A 12,248-nucleotide genomic window follows, 5' to 3' on the forward strand; every position below is an offset into this window, starting at 1 on the left:
GTGGATTTAGGAATAAACATTGTTCTAGCACCACGTGGGGGGTGGTTTCGAAAAAAATATGTGCAGTTAAGATTTCGTTGAAATCGTTCAATGGATGGTCGGAGATAATTCAAGTTAGCTATCTTTGGTGTGGGAATAAACTTAAGTCCACGGTCTAAGATTGAATGCTGAAGGGGTGTGAGAGTTTTGCGGCTCAAGTTAACTACAGTTTGGCCTAGCGGTGGCCTCTCAGTATTTTTATCCCCAGTAATTAGTTTAAAGACTTACTCGATGCTTGAAGCTGGTGTATCCAAAACAAATAGATGCTGTTTGCTGTTTCTGGAGACCAATGAAGATTATCAACTGTTTCGAATTCTTCTTCGTAGGGTGGTAAGATTGTTGCGCTGTTGATACTGGACTCCATCATCATGTTGTTGAGAGTGCTGAGGTTCTGTTGTGCTTTCTTCGAGATTTTATTTGAAATGGGTATACATGTGAAGAGGATCTTGGAGTTTGGGAAGGTTTTGTTGGCTGTGGCGATTAATTTCTGGGCTTGGTTAAAGGAGGTCTATGCTATCTGATCACGGTTGTTGAGGCCTACATGAAGAATAATGGTAGTAGGTTTGGGATCATGGTCGTATGATTCCAGGATTGACTGTATGTGATGGATTTGGGCACCGGGGTAAGAATGTATTTCGGTGTCTGAACTGGTTTTGGTAATTCGATTCAGGTTAGATGATCCAATTATTAAGGTAGATTTCTTTAGAGCAGGTAGTTTCCATAATGATTTGTCCTTGGTTTGGTGATAATACGGTTTGGTAGCGGATATAATGGTCGTCGACGGTGTGATTGGTACTGGTTTGGTAGTTGTTAGAATTGTAGCATTGGGAACGGACTGGGATCTGGTTCGAGGGGGTGGGGGGGGGAGGTCTGGATACACGTCTCGACTTGGATGGAGACTGAGGGGTGGTTTGCTGGTCCAAAAACGCACAGAAGGAAGAAAGGTTGGCGGATCCTGGATCACGTGGTGAAGATTCAGATGGTGTGGAAGGCGAAGACGAGTCTGAAAGAGAAAAGAGAAGGGGTGTGCCCTCTCTACGAGAGCGTTTACCTATGTCTGCTGGACTAGGAGTAGGTGAACTTCGGGCTCGTTTAGGGGTTTGGTTCGGCAATGTGGTGGCTCTAGATGGTGCAGGTGTAGTGTCCATTTCAGTCGGTAGAGATATGGTTACTCTGGTTTTTGTTTCGTTGATTGTTTGGTAGAATTTGGAGATTACAGCTTGAGTGAGACGTTTCCCATAGGAGCAACGGGCCCAGGACAGGGCATGGGAAACGATGCGGTCGACGGCAGGTGATGATAAAGACTTGGTACGAATGGTGGTCAGCTTCTCTTGAAGTGTGGTTTGGTAATGGTCGATCAGGACCTGCGTAACCTTACAGAGCCATGTCCGATTGAGGGATCTAATATTCGCATCGACAGCTGATGTTTTCATTGCTGGACGGATAAAACTATCCAACTCAGAGACTTTGCGTTTGAAGGTAAACGCTGGTTGGCCTTGCTGTTGAAGGGTAAGGATTGCCAAATGATGGAGGCACTGCAAAACTTGGAAGAACACCTTCACAAAGGGTTCTTCCTCCTTATGAGTGGGGACTGGTTGGCGTCGGTGGGCTGGTAGTCGTTTCTGTTGTTGGTCAGGTCGATGGTTACCTCGTGATTGGTAGGCTGTGTTGTAGGTAGGTCGGCGATGTGGTTGGATATAGCTGGATGGGTTGGTTGGTGGTCGGCGATTGGTAGGTCGGTGGAAGACAGGGCCGTTGTAGGGTACGTGATATTGGTTTGGTTGACGATTAGTGTTTCTATTTCTGGCTTCTTGCCAGTGGTTGTTGTAGTTGGTGAGCATAATGAAAATAACTTGGGGTTAGAAGGGAATGTACAGCGGATGTAACAGGAGGAAACTGTATATGGCAATTGACACGAACCGGTTTTCGAAACATTATCCTTTTTCAAGTGTCGAGGAATGGTTATGAAATGAGATTGAATTTGCGATTTATATAGTAGTCAGTTAATACAGGTTTTTGATTTTCTAAAAATTATTGAGTGAATCCTGTCATATCTTTGATCAGTTGAGGATTAGGATTATTTTTGATTTCTTAATTAGTTGAGTCATATCTTTGATCAATTGAGGATTATAGAAATATTGGATTAGATTTTGATTATATCTGAGTAATAATTCAGGAGGATTAGATTATCTCAGAGTACAATTTACATAAATAAAAAACATAAATAAACAGAAATCAAGAATACAAAAATATAAAATAAATAAACATGAGAAATATTTGATAAAATAATTTGGATTAGTGAATTGTAAATTGATTAGAACTAAGGAGACATATTTCTCTACAATTAGGCGTTTATTTTATTCAATTACCCAGCTTTCAAAAAGGATAACGAACTTAAAAACCTTACGTGATCTTTTAAAATATTTTTGGTGTTTAAAAATTACCGGCTGGATTCTTTTAGTTAAAAAACTTTCAAATACGTTAGTTACAGGGCACATTTCTCTAAATTTTGGTGTAAATTTTTCATAAATTTGGTCAAATTTTCTTATGACCAGGGAAAGACTTTTTCAAATCAGCAACACTTGCTCTAAGATACTTTCATTAATTTTGATAAACTTTTAGTGAATCCAATCACAGAGAAAACGTCATTAAAATGTAAATACACAGGGAGTTTAAGAAATTAAACCATGAGTAAACATAATATTGAAGATAATATTAATTTGGCGGACTTCCTAGGCCTATTCAAATAATAAACACAGGGATAATTGTTGGTAGTTTAGTAAAGAACACTTTAAGTGTTTCAAATACTATAAAAATGTGCATAATTAAAACTAAAACTGGAGTGGGATAGTCATTCATTGCAGTTAAGCGATGTGTTATTTCGAATTAAACAATCTGTAACATACGTGATTTATAATTGAGTCCACCTGATGATGACGGTATCAAATAGACTCTCTATTAACCATCCTCAGGATATTTGAAAACACCAAGTCAAGGAAAGATAACACCCCCACATCTTGGATCTCGTTAGTTTAACCAATAGAATAGGTACTTTAATAGTTATATCCCTGACTATCAAATTTAAATTACTCTTTTTCTGCCTAAGGCATTTTACCGATTAAAAGGGACACATTATTGCATACTTGATAAGGAGGAAACACACAGCTTTGATCTTGAAAGAAGCCCCTTAGACATAACTTATATAAGATTTTAGTATTAACCAATCAAAAATACCACGACCATTTTAATATTTTCATTTACTTCCTTGTCAGAATCCTACATGTATAGATGTAACAGTACAAGAGGACATCATACGTTAGTTACTTCTACTTTTAGTTATCTTCTTTAATAAAACAAAATCGTTTTCTATTGCCTTTAACCATCTATCTATGACAGAAACGTCTCAACGTTATGCTTTCTTGTGGGCAAGAAGTCGAGAATAGTTATGGTCGCATTCGGCTTCCATATAAAACGCCTTTTGTTGCATTCAGTTACCTTCTGGTTTAAAGAATTAGAATTAGAACGTTCAGAATAAAAATACATATGAATAGCTCTCATGCGTTTAGTTCAAATTTCAAATTTTTTGCAGTGTTTTAAATAGTAAAGGTTTTTGTTAATAAATATAGTACTGAACAATATTGTCTATGTTACCTCTCCGTGAGAAACACCGAATTGATAAACTCAGTCTCAGTGGTATCATGTGTTCCTGAAGGCTGAGCATCGCTAGCGACCTCCGCCACATTACTTTTTTTTCGTTGAGCTTTAAATTTGTATCTTTGCACTGGGGCTTTTAACGAATTACGAAAACGAATTTAATTTCACGACCCCACATGATAGAGCAAAAATATAACACTTTTTTTTTTAACTTTATTATTTGGAATGAACATTTTTTTCTCGTAGGTGTCTACCCAATCAGAAGCAATCTTCTTACATGCTATTCTGTGAAAATATAATACATACCAGGCAATCACCGATAGAATTATTTTAAACCAAACTAATAACTGCAATAGTTAGACATGTTGATTTGTTTTTTGATTGAATAAGAAACATACAGACATAACTGCAGGCAAAAAACGGTGCTTATTCAGCCTTGATTTCCTTTTTATTCTTTGAGATATAATCATGATATTTGAAATGACTTCCGTAGTCTCTACTTGCTTGCAGGTAAAGAAACCGATAATGAAAAAAAAATAGACACAAAACGAAATAATTTAATGCGAAGAATATCATGAGTTCAAAATCAAAGCAGCAGACAAGCGATGATTAGGAACAACATCTGTAATTTCTGTTGAAAAGGTGTTTTATGGCAATGAATCGTGTATATTAGTCCCAAACGCTCATTTCTCCAGTTGTTTATTTTCGGGCGCTATAATAACATTTTTTGAATATTTCTGGTGTGTTCATTTTCAAATTTTTAAACATCCAAAGTTTAATGTCGATGATCACTTTGGGTATCTGACCTCGAATCATTCAACGAAGTATAGAAACTTAAATTAACCAAGACAATCTTAACATTATCAATATTCATTGATCTTGACTATCTTCATGCTTGGATAGCGCCAGACAGTGTCATCTCTAAGAAGAGAGTACATGTACGTTTTTTTAACTCAATTAATCAGCACAGCATGTTGATAATTACATGAATTTATGAGTTGCCTTCCTCAAAGGTTTTATCTATAAATTATCAGTTTTATTCTAGAGATTCCCCAATAATAAAATTGGCAGGTGTATTCCATGCAGCCAGTCAATTTGATAAAGCTGGAGAGTGTTTTTAAAATACTTGAAACAAGGTAGAATTATTACCTGAGATATTCGATACTTACTACTTTATCATCTGTGCTGCAAAAACACTGAGGTAAAGGAAATGCCAAATCTTTAAGTTAAAGATATAGAACAGATTGAATGTGTTTCTACCACACTAAACGTATAAAGATAATTTGTTTTGGTCCCTCCCAATAGCTGATATAAATCAAATTCTATTTTAACAAACTTGCAAATGTAACATTTTCATTGGCCCAACCAGGTGTAGAAAGTAGATGGTCAGATAGCATATCAAAATCTACAAGGTCCTCGTCTATTGAATTTTATTGTATGAAAACAGATAAAAGATATTATTTCAAGTTTTTAAAATAGAATTTGATTTATACCAGCTACCAAATTATCTCTATACGTTTAGTGTGGTAGAAATGCCGCAACAATAAAGCAGTGGACCTTCACGAACAAATAAACCGCCCTTTGTGCCTATTGTGCCATTGTAGGCAATGTTCCCTTTTTGACACGTGTTCCGTTCTTATTGCCTCTATGTAATTTATATTGATAGAAAAGCAAAAGCTTTGGTTAAGACCATCTTCTAAATCCACCAAGAAATGTAAGATATTAGAAGAATCGTCCGAAATCACCAGTAGAGAGATTTTTAATGTCTATGGTTTTATCACACAAAATGAAATCAACCACTTGCACAACAATCTCCATTTGCGAAATTATCAAAACCAACAGTATGCATTATTATGCATAGTCTGTCTGCTACAACACTATGTGTTCACACCTTTCCAGAAAGCAAATTTCTTTTAATTTCTCTCTCGAAATCCGGGTAATACTTCCTCAAAAGTTTAATATTAGGCCGAAATAGACGCAAGGTATATTCAACTATACAAACATTATACCAAATGTTGTGTCTATTTTCAGGTCTGAGTAGGTCTGAATCAGCTTTGTTAGGTCTAGCTTCACAAGGCAGGATTAAGACAAACCTTTTACAGACTGTCACTCAAGTTAACGTTCGCTTCCAGCGGATGCTGATATCGCAAACTGTCACTCGAAAAATTCTTACCTTATATACCTGCTACAGCACTTTTAATGACCAAGGCTTTGCAGGAAAGAAATTTCGTTGTATTTGACTTCGGAAAGAAAGGTAAGTCGAATTTCTCGAAAGTTTAAAAAATTTGCCATTTACTGTTTTCGACTGGAATACACACCGGGCATGCTCATTTTTCATCTGATACAAAAATGATACCCCATCGTATGAATCAGCATTGTTCAGTCTAGCTTCACAAGCCAGGGTTGAGACCAAAACTTTGAAAAACATGCCTAGTGGTAATGACCTGGCCATAATGATGTGGACAAATTTATTGTCCTGGTTGAGGATCTCTACATAGAGATTGCTGGTGGTTGGTTGGACTGGTGGTGGAAGCAGGAATAGCTTCTTTTGTAGGATTATAAGACAAATGCTCCAAGTCCAAACTTTTTATCTGTACATTCTTTCAAATGAAATTTGTAGTATTTTAATTGGTCAGATCTTTCAAAGGAAAATGCATGCACTTCTTTTCTGCCAATAACAATGCAATCTACCTAAGATAATGCTATCGTTGGATTCCAGTGTCATGAGAATTGTTGTGAGTTCCCTGTTTTCAAAGACTTCCAAGACTTACTAGGAACATTCTGTTTAAGATGTTCATGTCGTTCCCAGGATACAAATCATTCTAATTAAAATACAAGTGGACAGACATGTCTTTTGATGTTTACTATTGGACGTCAAGTATGACACAGGAACCTCAAACAAGACTGAGCCTTTAGGATTCTAACATGGTAATATACTAGTACTAGACACTTTTACAGCATGCTGTTCATGTATGTCTTTACCGACTGTCTTGTATCACTTTTTCGTGGCAAAGACAAGAACATTACAGGTTTGTTATCAAATTGTATGAAAAGAACATACAAAGATGACAGAGCAAGACTGGACTTGTTACACGGAAAACAAATATCATATGATGCAATCCCATCAACAAATGCATCACTCATTCAGCATGTAAAAAGATTTGTTTTGTGGGGCTAGGCGATTGTGCAAAATACGTACGCTAAAAGCCCTTCCTGTTGACGGTGACAGAAATGGAAGCCTGGAGAGTTCCTAATCAAAGCTTAATGCAATTGCCACGCAATAAACAAATTGTGGATGAAAAACTGACTGCCGAAGAAGATGCGAATGTTGCCGCCTTGGTCTCAAACGCTAACAGTAATGCGGTTCCTGCAGGATTGAGAATTTAGAAAACAACTTGCGTTTCCTCCTCAAACAGCTAATCGTGTGTAGCTAATCAAAGTGTTGTTAGGTGAGTTTTTATTTTATCGAACTAGATAATATAGAACAGAAAGAAAATACTCAACAGTTCCAGAGCAATTATTTCCATTTCTAAATGAAATATTTGTTAAATCACCAAAATTTAAAATCACCTCGATTGGTGGACACATTGAGAAATGGTTTTCCTGGTCACCATACATACATGTTGACATTATTATCACTCAAATATTTCGTTTCCTTGACAATCTGGGACAATCTTAAACAGAGGAACCTCTGTACCAAATGTGGTGCTAGTATCACCAAGTGAAAGATTATTTCATCTATCTGCTTCAATAAGATCAGGGATTAGACCCAAACTTGCCAGTCTGCCGCTCCAAGACAATCCAAGATATAGGCTGCAATTTCAACAGCATTTGCAGTTGTAATGTTTCAAATTTTAACCTCGGCACTATAACAGAGCCTGTTCAGCTTTCTAGCTAAATTTTGTTTGTGAAAAAAGTAACAATCCTTTTCTTCCATAAATTGTGTATTTGGGACACTGATTGGCTGGGGTATCATCTTTGACAAACATCATCAACAACGTGATTTGATTTATCATTTAACATAGTAAAAGAATAGCCGGTGACATCTCTAGAAAATTTAATGGCCCCCTGCATGGCCGCCTCGCCTAATGTTTTCTAAAAACGCCACTGCATAGTCATTTCAACTTTGGCTATTCAATTTATTTAAATTTACAATTGTTGTTAATATTTCAATGGAATAATAAATATTTGATAATTCTATCATCCAAATAAGACTGTTGATTTATAGAACTATATTGTTAGGGGCGGGGCGGTAACTTGATTGACAGATATCGGTGAATTAAGCAACAACGGTTCGGGTATTTTTACATTTGAAGAATAGAACATTTTGTCTTTTTTTAGCAGAAAAACCACATGATAAACCAGCGTTTATTTCCCCATAACGATAACAAGATCCACATTCATTCCTTAAATATATTGATTCCAAGCTTTACTGACAACTGATGTACACCACGTCATTAATATGTGATTTATATTTCCTATAACAATGTTTGTTCGATTTAGAATACAATTTTAAAAATCTATTTAATATTTGACATAAAATTGGTGTTTTTTACACAATAAAATATTATTTTAAAATAACTGAATTTGGTTACATTATCAGAAATTATTTATGTGCCTGGACTCTAAAATTGTTTTCTAGAGAAATTCCCATGAAAGAACCAATATGACGGAGGCCCAGATTACAAATGATAGGAGATTACAATGCTGAAGAATTAAGCGACAAGTGAGAATATTATCATGGAAGTGGAGTTTCTGCCCAAAATGCCACAGTACATCGATAGAAATCTAGAATATTTAAAAAAGATAGAAAAAGTGCAGAAATTCGGAACTTTAAAAATACATTTTATTAGGTTAGAAAAAGCAACCAAAGAAACACTTCAATAAAAATAACAAAAGAATAATATTTTGAAAAATTCCAATTGCGAAAACTTGTTAATTAAGTTAAAAACTTAACCAATTCTTATTACTTTTTTAAAAACTAGTTAGATACACATTTCTTGCATTTATGCCAAACTTGTTTTTGGATGTGTTTCATGATGTCCTATAACTCTAGAACTTTTTTTGAGTTTTCGCTGCTCTCCTGGTTTTATTACAACTTGCTGACTCTTCTCCCAATCGTCCGAGACGTTTCCCCTATAAATATTATGACAAGAGTAAGTATGCCTTTTTAATACTCTAATATTATCAGTAAAGTCACTTAATGGATCATTGTTACACTTAAACCCTTCAAGGTCAAATTTGTTATTCTGAATGTTCAAAATGTACATCATTGATTAACATTAACCAAATCTGGTTTTCGCTTACGCATCAACTTTTCCTGCAACCTCAGGTTTCGGGCGATTCGAAATTTGCATCCCAGACTTACTGCTTAACCACCGTTTCACCAGGGTTTGAATTTTCCAATCGGCCAGATTTGTACATGATTGTCCCCGATGATTACTGTTTTTGATCGGCCCGATTGTCGTCTTGAATCGCTTCAAATCGTTCCCCTTTTTCACCCGATGGAGTCCCGACCACTGGATTATTGCGGAGGGACAAATCATAGAACTTCTTCGAACGATCGATTTTGCGTTGGTATACGGCAATGGCCTGGTAGAGACCCGCTTTTCACCGCAAGTAGTGGCCGAATATAGGCGTAGGTTGACGAAGGAAGCCATAGGAAACAAAAGTAAAGGACCTTCGGACAATCTTCATTCCTTTTTGTTAAATTTGCTTATGAGACCATTTTCTAAGAATGTTTTGGCCCGACTACTGTTTATAAACATGTTGAAAGAAAGAAACGATTAGAGGCGATTTGGGACGATGACAGGAGTTTCAGGACGATGATCGAGCAGATAAAAAAATTAAATTAATCTGGTATAATCTGGTCCATATCGAGACGACTGTACCCTTTCCTCGGAGTCCATCGCTCCAGAGCTTGCAGGTTCACGACTTTTTTTGCCAAACTGAGGCCGATCGACCACAAAATAGATCGGGTTCTTTCAGGACCAGAACAACCTTTGGTGAAATGAGGGTATATAGGTCTCTGACATGTTTCTAAGATTTTTCTTCTATTTTAGTTTGTGATGATTATCATCTTCCTGCTCACGCCGAATGGGCTATTACTGAAGACTGTGACAAGTATAATAGACCATTCAAATGTTCTGACGGCTACCATCTGAAAGTTACCACAGTATGTCACTATGGGAAATGGAAGTTGGAATACGCCTGTGTAGAAGAAAGTCCATGGTCGTCGGGTAAGATAGAAATTTCTTTTTTGAATAATGATTTACTTACTTACTTTCTGATCTTGATAAGGCGAATGAAAACAGGCAATGTTATGATGAAGAAAATAGAAAGATAATCTATGTACCATTTATTTTGTAACTTTAATATTTTATTTTATTTCAGGGTAAACAACAAATCACCGGTTAAGCTTGGATGACCTACTGATAATAAAATATTAGAATAGGAATACAGATATGTGTTATTTCATTTGGGGTTTCCAAACACAGCCTACATGAAGGGATTACATTGAAAGGACCACTCAAGGTGTGAATAGATTGGATATAGTAGGGCTATAATAATAATAATAATTTTTTGCATTTCGCCCAACTTATATACATACAAACATAATAAATAAACAACAATTATATAAGTAATATAAAATTTAGAAAGATTTATAATATCAAATTTACTCAAAAGAACTGGAAACTGCAAGTACTATTTAATTGATCACATTCGAAAAGAGCACTGATCTACACCATACCTCGCTCTTTCTACCTTTTACATGTTGTTACCCTTATTTACCTCAATAACAACCATATTATGGAAATTCGTAACCCCAATAACAAAACAGTAGTAAAGTAAATGAATACTTTAATTATTGTGGCCAAAATATACTCAAATTTTACAAATTACAAACTCTTCAATAATTAATAAAAGAACAAAATGAGCAAACATTACAAAAGGAACTTAATCTAATCCGCCAAGCCAAAGGCCCGCAAACCGAAACATCCGATTGTAACATTATAGATAATCTTATAATTGGCCTCAATACAAAACTTACATAGATTGTTTAATAAGGTCTGTCATTGAAATTAACAGAAACATTTTTTCACTCACAAGATCTCTTAAATCTCTCAGCTATGTTGTAAAGACACTTCAAAACACAGCATATGTCTTCCATCAAGAAATGAACCTTTTCAAGACCAATGCCTTACTATTGTCATTTGCCAAGAAAAGCAATAAAGTTCTGTTATACGTTACACTGCATGTCATGGGTACATATAGTTTCTTACTTTTGGAGATTTTCAGAAAGCTTTTTGGGAGGGAATTTCAAACCCTCTTTTTTTTTTACATAAATTATACATTTGACCCGTGGCTGTATAGCCGATTCAACACAAAGCACAAATCGCTAAGATTTGTAATTATAAAGATTCCTGAGGATTGGTGGAACTGGTTCAGTTCGCGTGGCTCTGAGATCTCCAAGCTCATTCAAAATAGACGTCCTCGCATGTCTTTTAGTTTATATAATATAACTCAGTAGTATAATATTCCTGGAAATATGTATTGAGAAAACGTATATATTGCCATAGTTTCCATTGTAATTTAGATCCATTTCCCGGAAAATCGTTGCGAGTGTGAAAGGTCGACCGAAAATATTTCTTTTCGTTTTCTTTTCTGTTAAGTTTTAGTGGGAAAGGGCCTTTAAATCCATATTGTAGTTTTCTTTTACCAACAAAAATCATAACAAACAAGGTTTAAGTTAACCTTTTCATAGTTTGGTGTTAAAAAAAACAGCTAGAATTTTTCTCAGATAAGTTTAGGGACATATTATGTAGTCGTCTAATTATTATATAAATTATATACTTCCAATAAATATTTGAGAAAATGTATACAGATTAATGCAAATTCTGTCTCCTCCGCACAATACTATTTGTAATGGATATGTGCTCTGATAATAATGATAATATTATGTGTTCTCTTGATTGATTCAGGTTGATGTTGATGGAGTTCCTGGCTGCATTTAAATGGTCATTAACTGACAGTATGATGCCACAGTTGACTTTAAGTTCTGTTTTTCTTCCATTGACTACGTAACTTGGCCTGGTTTATATGCAAAACTCTGGTTGACAAAAGTCTTCGTTAGGAGCGCACAATCTCCTGGTTCTTGTTCTTTAAGTGGTTTTTCTGTATTCTTAAGTTTATTTTTTATGTAAAGATTGGGTAGCGAGAATATTATCATTTTTATTTGCTTTTGTTGTTCAAATTTTTTTATGAAGCTAATGCATTTGGTCCCTTCAATACTGGATTCTTTTTTGTCACCAGGACATGACTTGCCCTTGTTTTCGGAATCTTAATGAAGGATAGATTTTAACACGTTTAGTCTGTCTTTTCTCAATTTTTAGAAGTTTATGTCTAATTTGGTATCTAGTACATGTATTTAAAGAAATGCGAAATACTGTAAGAAGGAAGGTGATAACACATAATTAACTTAATCATTTACTAAAAATCTGCTGATAGAAACAAAATATATGTACACCCGATAATACTTCAAACTGTCTTCAATG

At 35.4% G+C, this 12,248-nt stretch overlaps 1 protein-coding gene across 1 annotated transcript; it reads right to left on the reverse strand.

The window, feature by feature from the left end:
• Positions 1-710: 710 nt before the first annotated feature.
• LOTGIDRAFT_155354 (hypothetical protein) lies at positions 711-1,880 on the reverse strand (the record flags this gene model as incomplete). The annotated part of the gene is made up of 1 exon (XM_009066920.1): positions 711-1,880. The coding sequence occupies one exon, from the start codon at positions 1,878-1,880 to the stop codon at positions 711-713; it is 1,170 nt and encodes a 389-aa protein (XP_009065168.1).
• Between the last annotated feature and the right edge of the window lie 10,368 nt (positions 1,881-12,248).

Source organism: Lottia gigantea, assembly GCF_000327385.1.
Source record: "Lottia gigantea unplaced genomic scaffold LOTGIsca_8, whole genome shotgun sequence".
Lineage (NCBI taxonomy): Eukaryota > Metazoa > Mollusca > Gastropoda > Lottiidae > Lottia > Lottia gigantea.